This window comes from Hyaena hyaena, unplaced genomic scaffold (assembly GCF_003009895.1).
Source record: "Hyaena hyaena isolate Hyena2069 unplaced genomic scaffold, ASM300989v1 scaffold_682, whole genome shotgun sequence".
NCBI lineage: Eukaryota > Metazoa > Chordata > Mammalia > Carnivora > Hyaenidae > Hyaena > Hyaena hyaena.
Genome location: NW_024081315.1, coordinates 161,959 through 182,284, shown reverse-complemented (window position 1 = coordinate 182,284; position 20,326 = coordinate 161,959). Strand labels below are relative to the sequence as shown.

The following is a 20,326-nucleotide window of genomic DNA, read 5'->3' as shown; positions in this document are numbered from 1 at the left end:
CACCATTACCAGATCATGTAGAATATTTCCCCTGCCCTAAACTCCCCTATTCATCCTTTCCTTTGTTCCAGACTTCTGGCAATCACTGATCTACTTACTGTCTGTATAGTTTGACCTTTTCCATAATGTCATGTAGTTGGAATTAAACAGTATGCATAGCCTTTTCAGATTGGCTTCATTCACTTAGCATTATGCATTTAAAGCTATGCCATGTCTTTTTAGTGGCTTGATACAGCTCATTTCATTTTAGAACTAGACAATATTCCACCATCTGAATGTACCACAGTTTATCCATTTTCCTATTGAAGGACATCTGGGTTACTTCTAAATTTTGCCAGTTAGGAACAAAGCTGCTGTAAACATTGTATGAAGGGTTTTGTGTACACATAAGTTTGCTACTCATTTGGGTAAATACCTAGAAGCATGATTGCTGGATCATACAGTAAGATTAGGTTTAGCTTTGTAAAATTGCCAAACTGCCTTCTGAAGTGGCTGTACCATTTTGCATTCCTGTCAACAATGAGAATCCCTGTTGCTCCACATGCTTGCCAGCATTTGGTACTGTCAGTGTTCTGGATTTTGGCCATTCTGATAGGTGTATAGCAGGGTTTCATTTTAGTTTGCAATCCTCAAATGACATATATTGAGTATCTTTCATATTCTCATTTGTCATTAGTGTATCTGATTTGATGAGGTGTCTGTTTGGATCTATTGCCCTATTCCTATTGGGTTGTTTTTCTTATTCTAAAATTGTAAGCATTCTTTGTATATTTATGATACATATCTTTTATCAGACATGTGTTTTGCAAATGTTTTCTCTGAGTCTGTGTCTTTTCATTCTCTCAGAACAGAACTTTCAAATTTTAATGTAGTCCATCTTACTAGTTTTTTCTCTCATGGATCTTTCTTTTGGTGTTGATCTAAAAATTCATTGCAAAACCCAAGGTGGCCTAGATTTTCTGCTATGTTATCTTCTTGAAATTTTATAGTTTTGATTTTACATGTAGGTCTATGATCCATTTTGAGTTTATATTTGAGTTTTTGTTTTGCTTAGAATGCCATGATTCTTCTTAGTAGTATCAATATTAAATATAACAGTTACCATACATTGTCCACCTAATACATACTAACCACTGTGTTTCTAATTTAATCCTCAAAACTGGTAACTGGGGTAACTGGTTTTAAGAGGTAACGGGTATTGTCTACATTTTACTTAATAGGAAAGTACACAGTAAGGGGCAGAGAAAAGATTCAAACCTCTCTGAATCCAAAGTCGTTGCTTTTTCTACTTCACCAGTAATTTCTAAAGTCTATTCTACAAAACTAGAATTCCATAGAAGTCTTGAAGCTACTGGGGGCATAACAAGTAGTGAAGCTCATAGGAGCAGGTACTTCTCCGTTTCACTCAGGCCTGTGGCTTTTATCTCGTTTATAAACTGAGGTTTGAAGTAAAATGTTACTTGAAAGGAGAGTTCTATTGCTTAAACTGTTTGAAAACTACTGCACTTTGCTTCCCTGGCCCCACCTTACCCGGTCTTCTTGGCTTAATGAACCCTTAATCAGCATTTCGGGAAGACTTCCTGACTCCCCTGGTCAGGGCTAATTGCCTTCTTAGGCATTCCTGATATTTTCTATGTGCTTCTTACCATGTGGTATTGAAATAGTCTTTTTCTATATGTTCCTCACCTAGGTGGGTATGATTTCAGAGGACAGAAACAGTGCATTAATATTTTTGTAGTCTCAAGGCCCATTTGTTCTGTGTAGCTCAGAATCTGGCCAATACTGGGTCCTCAGTTGTTGAATTAGACTGACCTCGTTAGTAGCTCATATTAAATAAAAACATTTGTTTGAAAATCTAAGTTTTTCATTCAGAATTGCAAATTTTTTTGAAGTCTTGGTCTTTCTCTAGATCATTGTTTAGTGATTTAAGTTTTAATAATTGTTATTATGAAAAATAATCAAACTTAAAGAAAACTTGAAGATCCAGTGCAAAGAATATTTTCCCCCTGAACCACTTGAAGTACGTTGCAAAGTAAAGTTGGCTTTGAAAACTTTAGTGTGCATTTCCTACAAACAAGGACACCATCAAAATCAGGAATTTAGCACTGTTAAGTACTGTCATCTAATCCTCAGATCTTAATCAAGTTTCACCCACTGTTTCAATAATGACCTACAGAACCCAGTTCAGAATCACATGTTGCACTTGGTTGTCGTGTCTCTTCAGTCGGGGCACTTCCTGTCTTTCCTTGCCCTCATTACCTTGACACTTCTGAAGATTTCAGGCAGGTTATTTTGCAGCATGTTCCTCAATTTGGCTTAATCAAGTGTTATAATTAGATTCAGGCTATACAGGAACATCACAGAAGTGATAATGTATTCTTATTGTATCCTATCAGGTGGTATATATATATATTTTATATAATTTTATATAATTTTAATTTGTCCTGGCCTGTCATTGATAATGTTGTTTCTTTTCATTGAGGTAAAATTGCTATTGTAACATTTTTATTAAGATAAAATTGCTATATAACATTATATTAGCTTCAGGTGTATAAGATAATTTGATATTTGTATACACTACAATATAATCACCACAATAAGTTTAGTTACCATCCATCACCATACAGTTGACCCCTTCACCTATTTTGCCCCTCTTCCAACCTCCTCCTTCCTTGATAACCACCAGTCTTTTGTCTATATATATGAGTTTGGTTTGTTTACTTTTTTATATTCTACATGTAAGTGAAGTCATATGGCATTTGTCTGACTTATTTCATCTGCCATTTAATACCCTCAGGATCCATCCATGTGTCACAAATGGCAAGATTTCATTCTTTTATGAGTGTGCAGTATTGCACACTATATATATATATATCCTTTATCCACTCATCCATTGATAGATACTTAAGTTATAGCCATATCTTGACTATTGTAAACAATGTTGCAGTAAATTTAGGGGTGTGTATATCTTTTCATTTCATATTAGTATTTTCACTTTCTTAGGATAATACTCAGAAATGGAATAGCCAGATCATATAGTAGACCCGTTTTTAATTATAACCTCCGTAGGGTTTTCAGTAGTGGCTGCACCAATGTATATTCCCACCAGCAGTGCATGAAGGTTCCCTTTTGTCCACATCCTCATCAACACTTGTTATTTCTTGTTTTTTTCATAATAACTATTCTAATAGCAATATCTCATGGTTTTGATTTGCATTTCCCTGATAATTAGTAATGTTGAACATCTTTTCATGTACCCACTGGCCATTTGTATGTCTTTGGGAAAATGTCTATTTAATTCCTCTGCTCATTATTTAATCAGATTGGTTTTTGTATTGAGTTGAGTTTTTTAAATATATTTTGGATATTTGGATATTATTTAATATATTTGGATATATGACTTGCAAATATTTTCTCCCATTCAGTAGGTTGTCTTTTCCTTTTGTTGATGGTTTCCTTTTATTTGTGGTTTCCTTTGATGGTGCAGAAGCTTTTTAGTTTGGTTTAGTCCCACTTATTTGTTTTTGCGCTTTGTCACCTTTGCTTGTGGAGTCAGACTTAAAAATTCAATACCAAGACCAATGTCAAGGAGCTTCTGCTTGTGTTTTTTTGCTAGGAGTCTTATGGTTTCAGGTCTTACATTCAAGTCCATTTTGAGCTAATTTTTGTGTATCATGTAAGATAGTGATCTAGTTTCATTCTTTTGCATGTGGATGTCCAGTTTTCCCAGCACCATTTATTGAAAAGATTGTCCTTTCTCCATTGTATATTCTTGGCTCCTTTGTTGCAAATTAATTTAGCAGGTATGAGGGGTTTATTTCCAGGCTCCCTGTTCTTTTGATCTGTGTGTCTGTTTTTATGCCAATATCATCATATTGTGTAGTGTAGTTTGAAATCAGGGAGTGTGATACCTCCATCTTTGTTCTTCTTTCTGATATTGTTCATTTTGATCAAGGTAGTGTCTACCAGGCTTCTCCTCTGTAAAGTTCATCTTTTCCACTTTGTAATTAAGAAGTTTTGTGTGGTGAAGTACTTGGAAGCTATGTAAGTTTTCCATTCTTCATCAGATTTTCAGTTTACTCATTCATTTACTTGCATGAGTGGATTAGTGGTTTCCTATTTGGTGGGTTATAATCTGTTAGTATCATTATTTATTTTGGTGTACAAATGATCACTGATTTGACCAGTGAGAGCCCTTTTAGGCTGGTCTCTGTGTCTTTTTAAATTTCTCCATCATTCTTTGAGCAGTTTCTAGCTTTCTGTCATAATAAAATATTTCAGATTCATTTGTCCTTTCTTTGCCCCAGGCCTGGAATCTGCCATTTCTCCAAGGAACCCTGATTTCTTTCACTGGAGATGGATATTTAGAAACCAAGATTTGAGTACTAGATACGCTCATTGGTATTAGAGTGTTGCTGCTCCCAGACTCCCTAGTGGACCAAGCAAGGAAGTATATTTGTATATATACACGTACATACCTGCATATACATATACATAACACATTTTGCATTTATATTGATTTGTATATCAGTGTATTTGTTGGAAACTATGAGTTCACAGCAATACCTTCCATTCCATCCAAGTTCTCTCCTTTCCATATGTATAAGTTCCTGCTCTGATAGTAAGAAACCTGACTTGCATTCACCTTAGTCTATGGCCTTATTTGGCCAACTCCCCCCATATGTAACCATACTTCTATCACCCCCTTTCTCAAGCACATACTGTCCTCACCCCAGGAGGGCTCTGACAGACCCCTCTGAGAATATTTTGCACACACTCTGTGAAGTGTAGCTCCTAGTTTAATAGTCTGCTCTGAATATTGAGATCTAATATATCCATGAGGAGGGTGAGTTATAGTTTTATATATATTCAATTAATAGGTTTAGATACAATTTTATAGACTTGGATAATTTTTCTGGTAGGTTATTTTAGTCAAATAAATCAAAGAGTAAGAGAGAATCGTTTATTATAAAATATTACTATTAGCTAGTATATAAATATATGTGTATATTTTAGAGATTAAAAACATAAAAAAGAGAGAACTTATACCCACTGCTCAGTTTAAGGAATATAGTATCACCGATACTTTGAAGCTACTTATGTGCCATTCTCTGTAGTATTCTCCCTCCTGAGCCACTCTCCAGCATTGTGCGTTCATTATTCTGTAATAGCTTTTTTATTAATCTTTTGTAGATTGCTGTTGTGGCTGTGATGTGCAAACCCCACAGATGCCCACATATCAGTTTTACAGGAAACATATGTGTGTAAGTATGATTATTTTCTTAAAGTGTGTGTATGTGTACTTTAATTGAATTAGCTAACTCCCTAGAGCCTTAATCAGTGTATGCTGGTAATATTTAAAACTTTGATTCAGTAGATGCATAAGTTCTTTGAAACAAGCAGCCATTGATAGGATGTTTCAGTGCTTTAAAACTGAAATACATAAAGATTTTAATGTGTTGCAGTAAACAATAAAAAATACATTGTTACAGAAAGTAAAAGTCTATTAACATGATAAATGAAACAAGGAAATGTAAGCTGCCTAAATGCTAAATGTCAGAAATTCAAAATGAGTTTGGATCAGAAAAGAATCAAAATTAAAAAGTTATCCCTATAAATAACCTTTAAACTTCTTAAATATAGATAATTGGGAAAAATAGGCAGAATGAATGATTCTAGGTAGGAAGATTAAATGAGAGAAAGATTTTCTTAAGTATTTAGTTACCAAGAGAACACTGTATCATTCTAAACCTAGGAGAAGTTAGGTGCTGTTACTTGCGCCTAAAAGTGTAAATCTCTACAATAATAGTGACTGCAGTATTCTGAAAATGACTACTATAATGTTCCTCATATGTTTATTGTGTTTACTTGTTAGTAGAAAATATATTAATTGTAGATACTGTAAAGGTAGACTCTTCGATTAGGATTTGAAAATGAAGCTTGTTTGCTCTCAGAATTTTGTGGAGACTGCAGATACTTGAACTATACCCATTGAACTAAGTTTTGTGTCTGACATCTTCATTCTTTGGTGTATTGGCAGATACTGCCCTGGTGGACCTGATTCAGATTTTGAATATTCAACCCAATCTTATACTGGATATGAGGTAAAATAATGTGAGATTATCTTGAGGATGTTTGACATCATACTTTACTTGTAGTGTGCCTCCTACAAGTACTGGCTTTCCTAAATTATTTTTATTTTTTATTTTTCTCCTGATTACAGAAGTTGTTCATTCATCAAATATTTCCTGAGCGTCTACATATATTTCTCTGGTCACTGGAAAAATACATAAGCACTTGTTCTTATTATATGTCAAACTTTCTAAGTCTTTACAACTTTAAACCTTACAGCAGCATCTTGAAGGCAGGCACTATTATCCTGGTTTTGTGAATAAGGAAACCAGCTTTAAAGGCCCTAAACAACTGGCCCAGAGATACACTGCTAATAAGTGACAGAGCCCGGTTTTGAATTCTTTGTTCCTCACCATGACATTATACCGCTTCTTCAACAGTGAAACATCGACAAATTCCCTAATCTTATGGAATTACATTCTAATAATAAGAGGTAGACAATGAAGAAATAAGAAGAAAATATCCAGTACTACCAGTAAATGCTAAGCAAAGAAGTAAAATTGAGTTAGGTTTGTATAAACCAAGTAGATGCTTTAGCCCTGGTAGTTAGGAAGTGACTGAGAAGGTGATATTTAAACGGAGTCCTGAATGACAAGAAGGAGCCATACAGGAATATCAGCAGAGAGAAGGGCTAGAACAAGGAGCCATGGTGGGAACAATGATGGGGTGTTCCAGGAAATAGAGGGGAAGGAGAAGGATGAGACTGGAGAGGTAGAGGACATAGGCTGTAAGCTGGGCAGATAGTTTAGATTTTATTATAGGTGTCATGAGAAGCCATTAAGGTTGAAGCAGTATAGGGTTTTAAAAGGTCATTTGATGGCTGTGTGGGTAAAGGATTAGAGTGGGGGCAAGAGTGCAAGTAAGAGAACAGCAAGTAGGCTTCTTTTGAAGCAGTCAGCCTCTTTGAAAGAGGTCAGCAGCCAGCAAACCTTTGGACTTTTTCTCTTATATATGGTATTTCACTTTTTACCTGTTTTCCATAGTTCACATTTTTAAAAATACAAAAGGAATTATTCAGTGAAAAGGCTCCCTCCCGTTTCTGTCCCTTAGCCACCTCTTTCTGCTCCAGCAGAAAGTGACCCTGGAGATTTCATAAGTGTTTACACAAAGATAAGTATGATTCAAGGAGTTGCCCTGCTGTTCAGATGCTTAAGACGGTGGGGATGGAGACTAGCCAGATGCTATTCAGAACATTATTTTGATCCCTAAACTGAGGAAGGAAGGTGCACAAGAGAATTTTATTTTTAATATAATCCTTTTGAACTACTTTTTATTTTCTATTCAGTGTGGGCTCAGCAGGAGAATTTTATCTTTTTTTCTTAGCCAACCTCCATGCGAGCTATCCGTGCTAGATATGACCCTTATCTACAGACAAGACACCGAATAGAACAGGTAAGTTTTTAAAAAGCATTTTTAAATTAGATTTTTGTACATAGTTAGAAGGTATTATTGTTTAATTTGAGTTGAACCTGAAATAACTAAAAGAGTGCCTTTCTCCTTGGTAAGTTTTTAATATCCATCTGAGAAAGACTGTTTTGCAATACCCAGCAAGGTCAAAAGCACTACTTTCTTTAGAGACTATTATTTTCTTTAAGGGTTTTTATATTCTTTAAATTTCTTTCAACTTGTACAGACTCATTAACTATGTGAAATTTATAGATGGAGATGTGAGGAAGGTTTTAAACAATAGGTAGATGGATTGAATTTTCACCTCCATGAGCCAGATAAGAGGTATTGTGACTGGCCTGCCAGAGTGGGAATTGGGAATTGGCTGCCAAAGGGTGTGAGGACCTCTTGGGGGTCCTGGGTTTGCTCTGTATCATGACTGCGGTGGGAGTTACACAACCGTAAACACTCATCCAGTTGTACACTTAATTACCTTGATTTTATTGTATGTAAATTATACTTCCTTATAACTGATTAAAAACAAGTACTGTGTAAATGGCCTTGCTCTCTTTCAGAAATCTGACCAGTAATACAGATTTTCTTTTTTACACTTTTATTTTAAACTTGTCCAATTTAAAAAAGTGTGAGTACCATCTGTAATTTTTACAGTTAACAACACCTAGTAGGGCAACTACAAATCAAAAGGAAAGTAGTACATACCACAGTCATTAAGTCACTTCTCTGTTCATTTAGCTAGTATCATTGAATACCAGCAAGTTCACAGTTTCACTTCACTGTCACCCAAGCACATGCGGATCAGGATTGTCAGCAATAGAAGAGGGCCTCACCTGGGTGCAGCCTGTATAGTCTAGAAAACCATGTTCTAAACTAACCATTGCTTCAATTTCTTTTTTAGCCATGATATTTAATTCATTTAAAATGCTTCAGTAGAGTGTAAAATGTTTATGTTTACCAAAAATATATGTATGGATATGCGTGTGTATATATGAATACAATTACGTGCAGAAAGATACATGCATGTATAAATTTTTATTTGCCATTGTCAGAAACAAACATTTTAAAAGGTGCCTTTTCGTCCATATTAAGTGTAGACATCCTTTACGTAGCACATTAATTAATTTGAGTTCATAGTTTAGTAGTCTACTTGACCCAGTTTTTGTCAAGCCTGAGATAGGGCAAGAAATATTTCTTTTAATTGAAGAGTGGTTGACACAGTGTTATATTAGTTTCAAGTGTACAGCATAGTGGTTCAACACATCTGTTAACCTGTGCTCACCACAGGTGTAGCTATTGTCAGTCACCATGCTGTGCTGCTACAGTATCATTGACTGTATTTCCTATGCTGTACCTTTTATTCGTGTGATTTGTTCATTCCATAACTGGATTTATTCATTCCATAATTTATTCATTTTTACATCTCCTGCCCTTTACCCATTTTGCCCATCCCCTCCTCCACTTAACCTTCTCACAACCATCATTGTGTTCTCTGCATTTATAGGTCTTTCGGCCTTTTATCTGTTTCTGTTTTTTAGATTCCGCATATAAATGAAATCATATGTTATTTATTTTTCTCTGTCTTATTTCATTTAGCATAATACCCTCTAGTTGCATCCATATTGTAAATGGCAAGATCTCGTCCTTTTTTTAATGGCTGAGTTATATTCCATTGTGTGTGTATACACACACTGCATCTTCTTTATCCATTTGTGTCTCAGTGAACACTTGGGTTGCTTTCACATCTTGAATATTGTAAATAGTGCTGCAGTAAACATGGGGCGCATGTATCTTTTCAAATTAGTGTTTTTATTTTCTTTGGGTAGATACCCAATGGTGTAATTATTGGATCATGTATTTCTATTTTTAATTTTTTGAGGAGTCTAAGAAATTTATACCTGTTTTTAAAATTTATAATCTTGGCTTATTATAGTTGGCAAAATGAAAAATCTGTACCATTCTCTCTAGTAATAGACATAATATTCTATAGTTTATGAGCTAGATTTTTATTTTGCTTTTTCTCCAGAAAGCATTGTCACCTGTGCTCGTAATCATCACAACTGATTTAAAAGTGCATTCTTAATTTTTGTTTCTAATTTGGTGTTCTTTTTCTTCATTGGCATCAAGCCCTGGTTATGTTGCATACAGTTATTGTTTTTGTTCCCAAGGCTTATCACAAAGGTCTGACAAAAAAATATATGATCAACAAATATTTATTTATTATGTTGCATATTGTATATTTGTCCTTACTGCTTTCTACTTTATATTCCATGTTCTTAAATTTCCACATAGGTATTGATGTCAAGCTTCTTATTTATTGTTTTAATTCTTACTTTGCCTCCTCGAGGTATAATTATTTTTCTTTCAGATTCTGGAGTCTATTTTTTTAATTCAAAAATTTGCTACATATGTTTGTTTTTCATTTTTTAACTATGCAGATGAAAACACCACAAAATAAAATTAGAAATTTGTAGTGCCTCCTTAAGGTAGTTGACTATATCCATCTAACGCTGATGAATTTATATGTATTTCAGTTAAAACAACTTGGTCACAGTGTGGATAAAGTGGAGTTTATTGTGATGGGTGGAACGTTTATGGCCCTTCCAGAAGAATACAGAGATTATTTTATTCGAAATTTACACGATGCCTTATCAGGACACACCTCCAACAGTATTTACGAGGCAGTCAAGTAAGAAATCCTATTTTACCACATTCTGCAGAGTGCTTGTCAGTTTATCCTCTGAACCTCAGCCTGCAAGAATTCCTTCTGCTCCACATCTACATTCCTAGTTCCTTTTATGGAGGGGGGAGGAGGACGGGTAAAGGGCATTTTGTTATTTTTATTTGTATATTTTTGATGGGTTATAATTAAATACATTTTCTGGTTTTATTGAGATATAATTGACATACAGCATGGTAAAAGTTTATGGTGTACAGCATAATGACTTACATATATGTTGTGAAATGGTTACCACAGTCACTTTCACATCCATCACGGTTACATCCATCATCCTACATGTTCCTAGTTCTCATAGTTACTTCTGTTTTGTGGGAAAGGATTGTTTTCATTGATGTAGTTAATAGTTTTTTTTTAATAAGTGACCGTTGATTTGTTGACATTAGTTTCTCTGAGAAAAAGTGATTCATAAAATCACTATAAAGATTTTTTTCAACCTTAGGCTGGTCTAAAGTAGAGGAATAGTTTTGATTTGACCAGTTGAGTTTTCAGCCTCCTAATAAGAACACTAGGGGTACACTTTGTCTGAAACATTTAGCTGCCATGCAATCAAAACAAGTTATCTTTTAATAGCTATTATTACTAACTACTAAATAATTGCTGTTTATGAAGGAAATCACTTATTCATTCTAGTTGACAAAACAAAATTATGCATTCTTTTGATACTGTGTATCTGTTTTTAGCGAAAAGAATATTAAGGTTTCACATATAGTATTTTCAGAAGTTTCAGGAAAACTTAGTTACCATATACTGCTCCCTTCTTACTTACCACTGAAAGTTTATGGAAGGCCCACGAGGGGCTGTGCACTGCTTTAGGCACTGGGAACAGCATGTGGAACAAGACAGCTGTTGTCCTTGGCTTTGTGGTGTTTATTTCTACTAGTTCAACAGATAGGAAGTACTCTGGTGGAGATCGATTACTATGATAGACATTAAGATTTTTCTCTAGACGAGGCAGTAATGTTTAAGCTGAGACCCAAAGTATATAAGGAGGAATCAGGCTAAGAGCAGAAAAAAATATGACAAAAGCACTGAAATGGGGAAGATCTTGGTGTCTTCTCTGAACAGAGAGAGAGGAGGCCAGTGTGACTAGATTCCAGTGAAAAAGGAGAGAATGTCATAGGTGAGCTTGAAGAGTTAAGTCGGGGCCAGAGGACAGAATGCTTTTGAGGAGCTTAAGTTTTATTTGAAATGTAGTGGGAAGTAGATGAATGGTTTTAAGCAGGAGAGTGACACATTCAGGTTGATAAGAAGGTCATTCTGTCTATTGTCTGGCTAATGGATTAGCGGAGTACAAGAGTGAAAGTGAGGAGCCAGATAAAAGACTGTTATACCCATCATAGGTCAGTTGAGGGTGGTGGCAGTGATGATGGAGAAGAGAGGATGGATTAGAGTTCTGTTTTGTTGTTGCAAATGATTGGATTTTGGACTGGGCTGGGGGGTAAGAAAGGAAGGAATCAAAGACGACTCTTAGCTTTTGGTTGTAGGAAATGGTTGATGTACCCTCAGATGGAAAAGACACGGAAGAACAGGTGTATGGGAGAAAATCAAGATTTTTACTTTGGATATGTTAAATTTGAAATGCCTAGGAAATGTTCAAGTGGAGATGTCAGGTAGCATGTACAAGAGACATCCGGGCTAGCAATGCAAAATTGGAATTGTCAGTCCATAGGTGGCATTTATAGCCATGCAAGTGGATAAGATCACCTCATATGGGAGAGTTGTTTCAAGTTTTATATGTGAAAAAGCAATTTTTAGAGCAATTCTTACAGTGTGGATCCATCATATTTGTGTACCTGCACATAAATGTAAATGCATAGAAAAGTACATAAATGCATAGAAAATGTGAATGCATGGAAGAGGTGGTAGAGTGACAATTATTATAGTCATGAGCTCAAGCTGAGGAGGAAAGGACATGGGAGATGGGGATAAAGGAGCACATTCATGTTTATTCTGTATACTATGTGCTGGGCATTATGATACGTATTTATTCATTTATTTAAAACTCACAGTAAGTAGTTGAGTTCAGTATTTAAATTATCCCTGTTTTACAAGTGAGGAAATCAAGGCGCAGAGAGATTAAGCAATTTGCCAGTTACAAAGGTAGAGTCAGGCTGTGAAGCCCAGACAGCTTTGCTTTCAGAGCCTGAACTTTGCTATGATGCAAGAAACTATGGTAGGCATAAAAGTGTATGAGAGTGTGTGTCTGTGCATGTATGAGCACATGTGTGTACATCGTCAGAGCTTCAAAATTTTGGAAAAAATATGATCTTTCTGGGTTTTATCTTTTGCATTCCTCCTCCTGCCTTAAGGATATTTTCTGGCTTCTCTTTTATATTGGGGAGGGAGGGTCATATAGCTAATTGCAAGATTGTTTAAAATAGTGCCCCTCTTAGAGAACTTTTTGTAGGGTGATAGGTAGAACCAATGTTTGAATGAACCTTTGGTAGGTTCATTACACTCAACTACTAAGGTTAGTTTTCATTACACTGAAATTAAAATAGTTCTTGGCACATAGTAGCCATAAGTAAATGTCTGAATGAATTTTGAATGAATGATCAATCTCTAAGTCAAATACTGATGGATATGACTTAGATAGGGCATCTGCTTTAGAATAGGGACATCTTGGGGCGCCTGGGTGGCTTAGTCGGTTAAGCGTCCGACTTTCGCTTAGGTCATGATCTCGCGGTTCGTGGGTTCGAGCCCCATGTCGGGCTCTGTGCTGACTGCCAGCTCAGAGCCTGGAGCCTGTTTCAGTCTGTGACTCCCTCTCTCTCTGACCCTCCCCTGCTCACGCTGTCTGTCTCTCTCCTAGAAATAAATAAAACATTAAAAAAAAAATCCATGGTGGTCTTTAAAAAAAAAAAAAAGAATAGGGACATCTTTTGTGTCCTTCCCACCTCCTCTATCAATACCTGTAGCTGTCACGTGTATCTTGAGAGACCTGTGTAAAGAGTCGAGCAGAGTGTGTGTGAGAAACCTGCTTTGTTTGACTGCCTCTAGAGAATTTGTTAGGTTAATTGTATGTCCATGAATCTAGTTTTTAGCAACAGCTGGCTGGTGTGATTTCTTCCTCCTCCAGGAGCTTTATTAGCAAGGTAAGATGGTGACCATACTTTTTTGTTTTTTTGTTTATATTTGGGGGGGGGAGAGAGAGAAAGAGAGAGAGAGAGAATGAATGAAAATCCCAAGCAGGCTCTGGGCTTCTAACTCATGAACCATGAGATTATGATCTGAACTGAAGTCAAGAGTCAGGTGCTTAACTGACTAAGCCACCCAGGCACCCCTAAACATCAAAACCTTGATTATTCATGAATATAAGTCATACTTAGTAAAACACTGAAGTCTTTAAAACTTTAGAGGAATAATGATGTAACACAACCCAGTAATAATACTGAAAATCAAATGATAACTTAATATAAAATGCAATTTGAGAGAAAACAACTTTCATTAGTTCAAAGCCCCATGACGTTGAAATGACAACAGTACCTCAGAGTTACTGACTAAAATTCATTTAACTCTCCTGGTGAGATAATCTATCAAGACCATTGAATTTTTGTACCCACTCTTATATATTATATACTGTTTTCTCAGTGCAGCTCTTATCGTGTTGAAGACCCTGCTTATTTTTTTAAATGTTTATTTTTGAGAGAGAGTGTGTTTGTGTGTGTATGCAAACAGGGGAGGGGCAGAGAGAGAGAGGGAGATAGAGAATCCAAATCAGGCTCCACACTGCCCATGCAAGCCCACTATGGGGCTTGAACTCATGAATCATGAGATCATAGCCTGAGCCAATCATAGATTAACCGACTGACCCACCCAGGTACCCTGAAGACCTTGCTTCGTAAGTGGAATTGTATATGCATATGTTGGACTTGCCCCACCCTCCCAACCCCCGTAAAAGTTTGCCACAAAGCTTTTCACAGTGTACAGTTTGGGTCCCTGGATCAGATGAGCTAGGCTAAAACTGAAGATGTATCTAATGAATTTTTAGAATATAGATAGCTTGACATCTTTATCATTTGCAACTTTAAAATTTTTGCTTATTCTTGGTGTGAAGTTTTAGTTTTATTTTTACAGAAATGTTCTAGTGTCTTTTGTTGTTGTCTGTTGTTGGGGTAAAAATAGAGTTTATGTTATAACTATTCAGCTTCAGATCATGATATGTTTGTAGAAAAAGCCAAAAAGCCTGTTGGAGAATAAAGCCCCTTTCTGTAATGTACTAGGCAAGGCCAGCGTTGTTTTGTTTCTATTCTTGAATTTACCTCAAGAGGGCAACAAACACTTTACTTTCAGATGAAAATTTATATATGATTTGAGTCTTTGTTGCAACAGATCTCATGAATGACTCTTGGGAAGCAATAAATGTACAATCTGGGAGCCGTAAAACCATCCATAAATGTTACACCAAATCATGCCAACCCACACTTGACACGTTTTGCTCTTTTCTCCTGATCTCTATATTTTTATAAGATAATCTGAAAAGAAGCTGATTTGTGGCATCTTGTTTGCTTTGTTGAGGTAAATTTTTACTGCCAACTCCCTACAATAAAGGTGGTATTTCGTTTTTAGGGGAACGTTGTTAATAAAGTTCAAAGGAATAGTAATCTGGTTTGTACTATAGAACTAGAGACATAGCAAACCATTTCCAAATGTTAACATTTTGTGAAATAAAGAGCAACACAGAGATACTATGTTTTGTACATCATGTGTTTTCTTCAGGATTTTTGGATGAGATCTTTACCTTGCCATTCTTTATATTATCTTGCACTGAGGGTATTTGTGAAGACTGTTTGGGTCACCCAGTGTGGGTGACTTTTTTCAGATATAAAGTAATGAACTTCATTTTTATTTTAGTATTGATATTAGTTGTTTGTACTTGTTGACTACACAGATGTTTTCAGAGGTTTTTATTTAAAAGGTTAATTTTAAATTAGGTTAAAAACTACACAGAGACAGGTGAGTCAGTAATGTTTAAGGTAGTTGTTTAAGTAATTATTTAAGTAGTTGGTCAAATTAGAGTTATTCGTTCGCCGTCACTCTCTTGTTATCCTGTGTCTAATCCTATCAAAGTTTAGACCGTGTTTAAACCTGATTAAAGTTTTACTTTTTACTTAAAAGGTTAAAAGTTAAGGTAAGGAAAAGCCCCCAAAAGTGAACCTGGTTATTATTTACAGCAAGTTAGTAGCAAAAAGTATGCTATATCCTTGCAAATAGAAAAATTGGAAAACTGAGTGAAAGAGAGTTCAAGGATAAAGCAGGGATAGGGTTTCTGTGAAGGCGCAGTAAATCAAGCAAAGTGAGAATCATTCATTTCTATCAGCTAGGCTGAGACTTCAGTTGTCTCCAGAAAGCAACAATTACTGGTGACTCTTGTCCTCTAAAAGATAGCTCTGGAGATGAAAAGGACCAGCAGTGAGATCTGAGTCACCCATTCACCAGAATGCAAATATTGCCAAATAACTCAGAGTAACCTTTTAAAATAGTTTTATTCCTCTTTAATCAGTTCTGCCCAGAAGCAGTTTTATGTTCAATTTTTAATGCTTCTTGGCTGTTTTCAAAAGATGCAATTTTGAAGGGTAGTTACCCATCAAGGAGTGAGTGAGTCATACTTTCTCCCACTGGAATTTTTAATTCATTTCCGTTCCTTCCTTTTTTGCCCCTCATCAATGACTTTAAATCCTCTAGCTGTGTCCTTATGTATTTTGGAAAAAAGCTAGAGCGCTAGCTAATGCTGGATATTAAGCCTAGAAGACAGTTTCATAGACTTGCAGAAGTTAGGAAGAAAGCAAAAGCAATCTCCAAAGGCTTTCAAGTGGCTATTTTCTGCCTTGCTGCCCTGGGCATTATTTCTGGCAGGTTTCAGACTTGCATGTCTGGGCTTTGGCTCTAATACTCCCCACTCCTCACTTTATTTACTGCTTTTACTCCCTCCCTTGGTCAACCAGATTTTCATGGATGACCAGGATCCTTAACATTGGCAGTCCAACCTAAAATAAAATCTCAGTCATCTATGATGCTGTTTTTCTTCTAGCATTTTATTTGAAACAAACAAAAATTGAAGGAATTTTTCAAGTACTACATACTTGTCACCTGGATTCTACAGTACTTGCTTTATCACATACTTTTGCAACTGTTCATTTGTCGAAATAGATTCCTCTTTTTTTTTTAAATATTTTTTTTATTTATTTCTAGGCGAGAGAGAGAGACAGCGTGAGCAGGGGAGGGTCAGAGAGAGAGAGGGAGTCACAGACTGAAACAGGCTCCAGGCTCTGAGCTGGCAGTCAGCACAGAGCCCGATGCGGGGCTCGAACCCACGAACCGCGAGATCATGACCTAAGCGAAAGTCGGACGCTTAACCGACTAAGCCACCCAGGCGCCCCTAGATTCCTCTATTTTAATGCATTTTGAAGTAAGTTGCACACTTCAGTACACTGCCTTCCAAATATGTCATTAGGTACGTCATTAACTACTTCAGTTGTTATCTTCTGAAGTAAAGTTACATAAATGAAATGCAAAGATCTTAAGTGTACCAATTAACGAGTTTTAATAAATGCATATACCTGTGCATCAAAACTCTGTTAAGGTATAGAATATAACCATTATTCCCTTTTTTTCCCTTCCATATAACCATGTAGCATATACTCCTTTGTGTACCTCTTCTGTCACTGAGCAAAATATTTTGTGTTTCATCAGTGTTGTTGGGTATTTCGGTATTTGTAACCTTTGTAGTGCTGAGTAGTATTCCACTGTATGCACAGGCATAGATCACAGTTTATCCATTCTATTGATGGACACCTGGCTGTTTCTGATTTGTGGTTATTACAGTAAAACTTCAGTGAATGTACTCATACAAGTCTTACTGTGAATATAGTATTTATTTCTGTTAGGTAATAGCTAGAAGTAGAATTGCTACATCATGTGTTTAATTTTTTAAGAAACTGCTAGACATTTTCCCAAAGTGGTTGTAACGTTTGTACTCCCACGAGTGATGTACGAGCATTTGGTCGTTCCACATCTTCACCAACATATGGTGTTGCCAGTCTTTTTAATTTTAGCCATTCTAGTAGGTGTTTAATGGTATCTCATTGTGGCTTTAATTTGCATTTTCCTGATGACTAATGATGACGGGCACTTTATTATATGCTCGTGTTCTCTGTATATATTTCCTTTGTGAACTGTTAAACTCTTTTGTCCATTTTTTATTGAGCTGTTATAAATTCTGGATACCAGTCCTTTGTTGGATCTGTATTTTACAAATATGAAAACCCAGTCTGTGGTCTGAGTATTTGTTATGTTAATTAATTATGTTAAAGCTGAAGTTTTTATTTTGATTAAGTCTGATTTAGCAATTTTTTAATTTAATATTGTTTTCTGTATTGTCTTTGTTAAACCTGTGCTTACTCTCAAGAAGATAATACGACAAGAAGATATTCTCCTGTGTTTTTGTCTACTTAAAGTTTTAGTTTTTTTATATTTAGCTTGCCTATTTAGGTTTGTGGTCCATCTTGAATTAATTTTTATAGGTGCTGTGAGGTAGCATTTGTGGTTTCTTTTTTCCTTCCATGTAGGTAGATGTTGTTTCAACAGTATTTGTTTAAAAACTTCCTTTCCTATTTCGATTATACTGCTGGCTTTGTCAAAAATTGATGACTTGTAAATGTGGAACTGGGCTCTGTTCTTTCCCACTGATCTGTCTTAATTCTTATGCCATTAACACATTCTCTTGATCATTGTAGCTTTATAGTATATCTTGAAGTCAGGTAGTGTGAGTCTTTTTTGTTTTTCTTTTTCAAGATTGTCTTGGATATTCTAGTTCCTTTGCATTTCTATGTAAATTTTAGAATCAATTTGCCAGTTTCTACTGAAAAGTGTGATAGGAATGGGATAGTATTAAAACTATAGGACAGTTTGGAGAAAATTGACAACAGTATTGAGTTTTCTGACCCATGAACATAGTGTATTTCTTCATTTACTCAAGTCTTCTTTAATTTCTCTTAGAAATCTTCAGTGTAGAGATGTTGTTAGCCTTTTGTTAAATTTATTCCAAAATATTTTTGTGTTTGTTGATGCTACAGAATAGAACTTCTTAAAAATTTCATTTTCAGATTGTTTTACAGATAGTGTATAGATATATAATTGATTTCTATACATTAACTTTGTATCATATTATTTTACTAAATTCACTACTTAGTTCTAAAAGTTGTTTTTGTAAATCTGCTAGGATTTTCTTCATAAAGAATCACTTAATTTATAAACTGAGCTTTAATTTTTCTTTTTGGATTTGCAGGCTTTTCTTTTTCTTGCCTTACTGTAGTGGCTAGGTCATTAATACAGTGTTAAATTGAAGTAGTGAGAGTAAGCTTCTTTGTGTTAATCTCAGTAATACACGGGAAACATTTAATATTGCAGTATTAACTACAAAGTTACTTGAGGGCTTTTTGTAGATACCTTTATTGCATTGAAGAAGTTTACTGAGAGGTTGTATCATTAATTCAATTATCTAATGATTTCTTTGTATCTATTCAAATGATCACATAATTTTCCTCCTTTATTCTGATCATGTGGATTACTCTTTTTTTAAATATTAAACTAACCTTGGATTCCTAGGATAAACCCTATTTGGTCATAATGTGTTATCCTTTTGCTAATACGTTGGAAAGGATTTTGTGTATATGTTCGTGAGAGATGGTGGTCTATAGACAGAGCACGAGCAGGGGAGGAGCAGAGACAGAGGGACACAGAATCTGAAGCAAGCTTCAGGCTCTGAGCTGTTAGCCCAGAGCCCAATGTGCAGCTCGAACCCACTGATTCAGTTCCTTTAATAGATAAAGAAAAGGATGTTTAGATTTTCTGTTTCATCTGTATCCATTTTAGTAAGTTATATTTTTCAAGGAATTTGTCTACTTCATCCAAGTTGTCAAACTTTGTATTAAAGTTGTTCATAATATTCCCTTTTATGTTTTTAATGTTTGTAGAATGTTAGTGATTGCCCCTCTTTCAATCCTGATATTGATCATCTGTGTTTTCTCTTTTATTCTTGATTAATCTAGTTAGAGGTTTATTGATTTTGTTATTCTTTTCAAAGAACTGACTTTTTTTAATTTGATGTCCTCTATTTCATTGATTTCTGCTTTACTTTTTTTATTGTCTTCTATTTTATTTGGGTTTACTTTATGGTTCTTTTTCTATAAAACCTTGACCATCATTATAGATCTTTTTTCTTCTCTAATGTAAGTATTTAATGCTTTAAGTTTTCCTCCAAGCACTATTTTGGCAGAATACCACAAACTTTGATATGTTGTATTTTAATTATTTTTCATTCAAAATATTTTTAAAAAATGTTTTTAATGTTTTATTTCTTTCTGAGAGGTAGCGTGAGCAGGGGAGGGTGAGAGAGAGAGGAAGACACAGAATCCGAAGCAGGCTCCAGGCTGAGCTAGCCGTCAGCAAAGAGCCCGACCCAGGGCTCAAACCCACGAACCATGAGATCATGACCTGAGCTGAATTCGGACGCTCAACCAACTGAGCCACTCAGGCGCCCCTCAAAATATTTTTTTAAGTCCTTCATATTTTTTGACCCATGGATTATATAGAAATGGGTTGTTTAATTTCCAAGAACATTGAGTTTTTCATGATATCTCATTGTTATCAATTTCTAATTTAATGCCATTTTGGCCAGAGAGAGCCTATTTTAAAATAATTTAATTTCTGGGGCGCCTGGGTGGCTTAGTCGGTTAAGCGTCCGACTTTCGCTTAGGTCATGATCTCGCGGTTCGTGGGTTCGAGCCCCGCGTCGGGCTCTGTGCTGACTGCCAGCTCAGAGCCTGGAGCCTCTTTCGGTCTGTGACTCCCTCTCTCTCTGACCCTCCCCTGCTCACGCTGTCTCTCTCTCCTAGAAATAAATAAAAAACATAAAAAAAATAATAATAATTAAAAAAAATAATAATTTAATTTCTTTAAGTTTTTTTTTAATTGAGACTTATTTTGTGGCCCTGGCATATATGATCTCTTCTTGGTGAACATACTATGTATATTTGAAAGAATATGTATTTT

The 20,326-nt window shown here is 35.6% G+C and overlaps 1 protein-coding gene across 1 annotated transcript in view; it reads left to right on the top strand.

The window, feature by feature from the left end:
• Window positions 1-20,326, top strand: part of ELP3 (elongator acetyltransferase complex subunit 3) — an 84,931-nt gene that overhangs the window by 10,150 nt on the left and 54,455 nt on the right. The window contains exons 4-7 of the mRNA XM_039217370.1: window positions 5,194-5,264; window positions 6,041-6,104; window positions 7,456-7,524; window positions 10,068-10,222. Of these exons, the coding sequence (XP_039073301.1) occupies window positions 5,194-5,264; window positions 6,041-6,104; window positions 7,456-7,524; window positions 10,068-10,222 (359 nt within the window). The remainder of the gene's footprint in view (window positions 1-5,193; window positions 5,265-6,040; window positions 6,105-7,455; window positions 7,525-10,067; window positions 10,223-20,326) is intronic.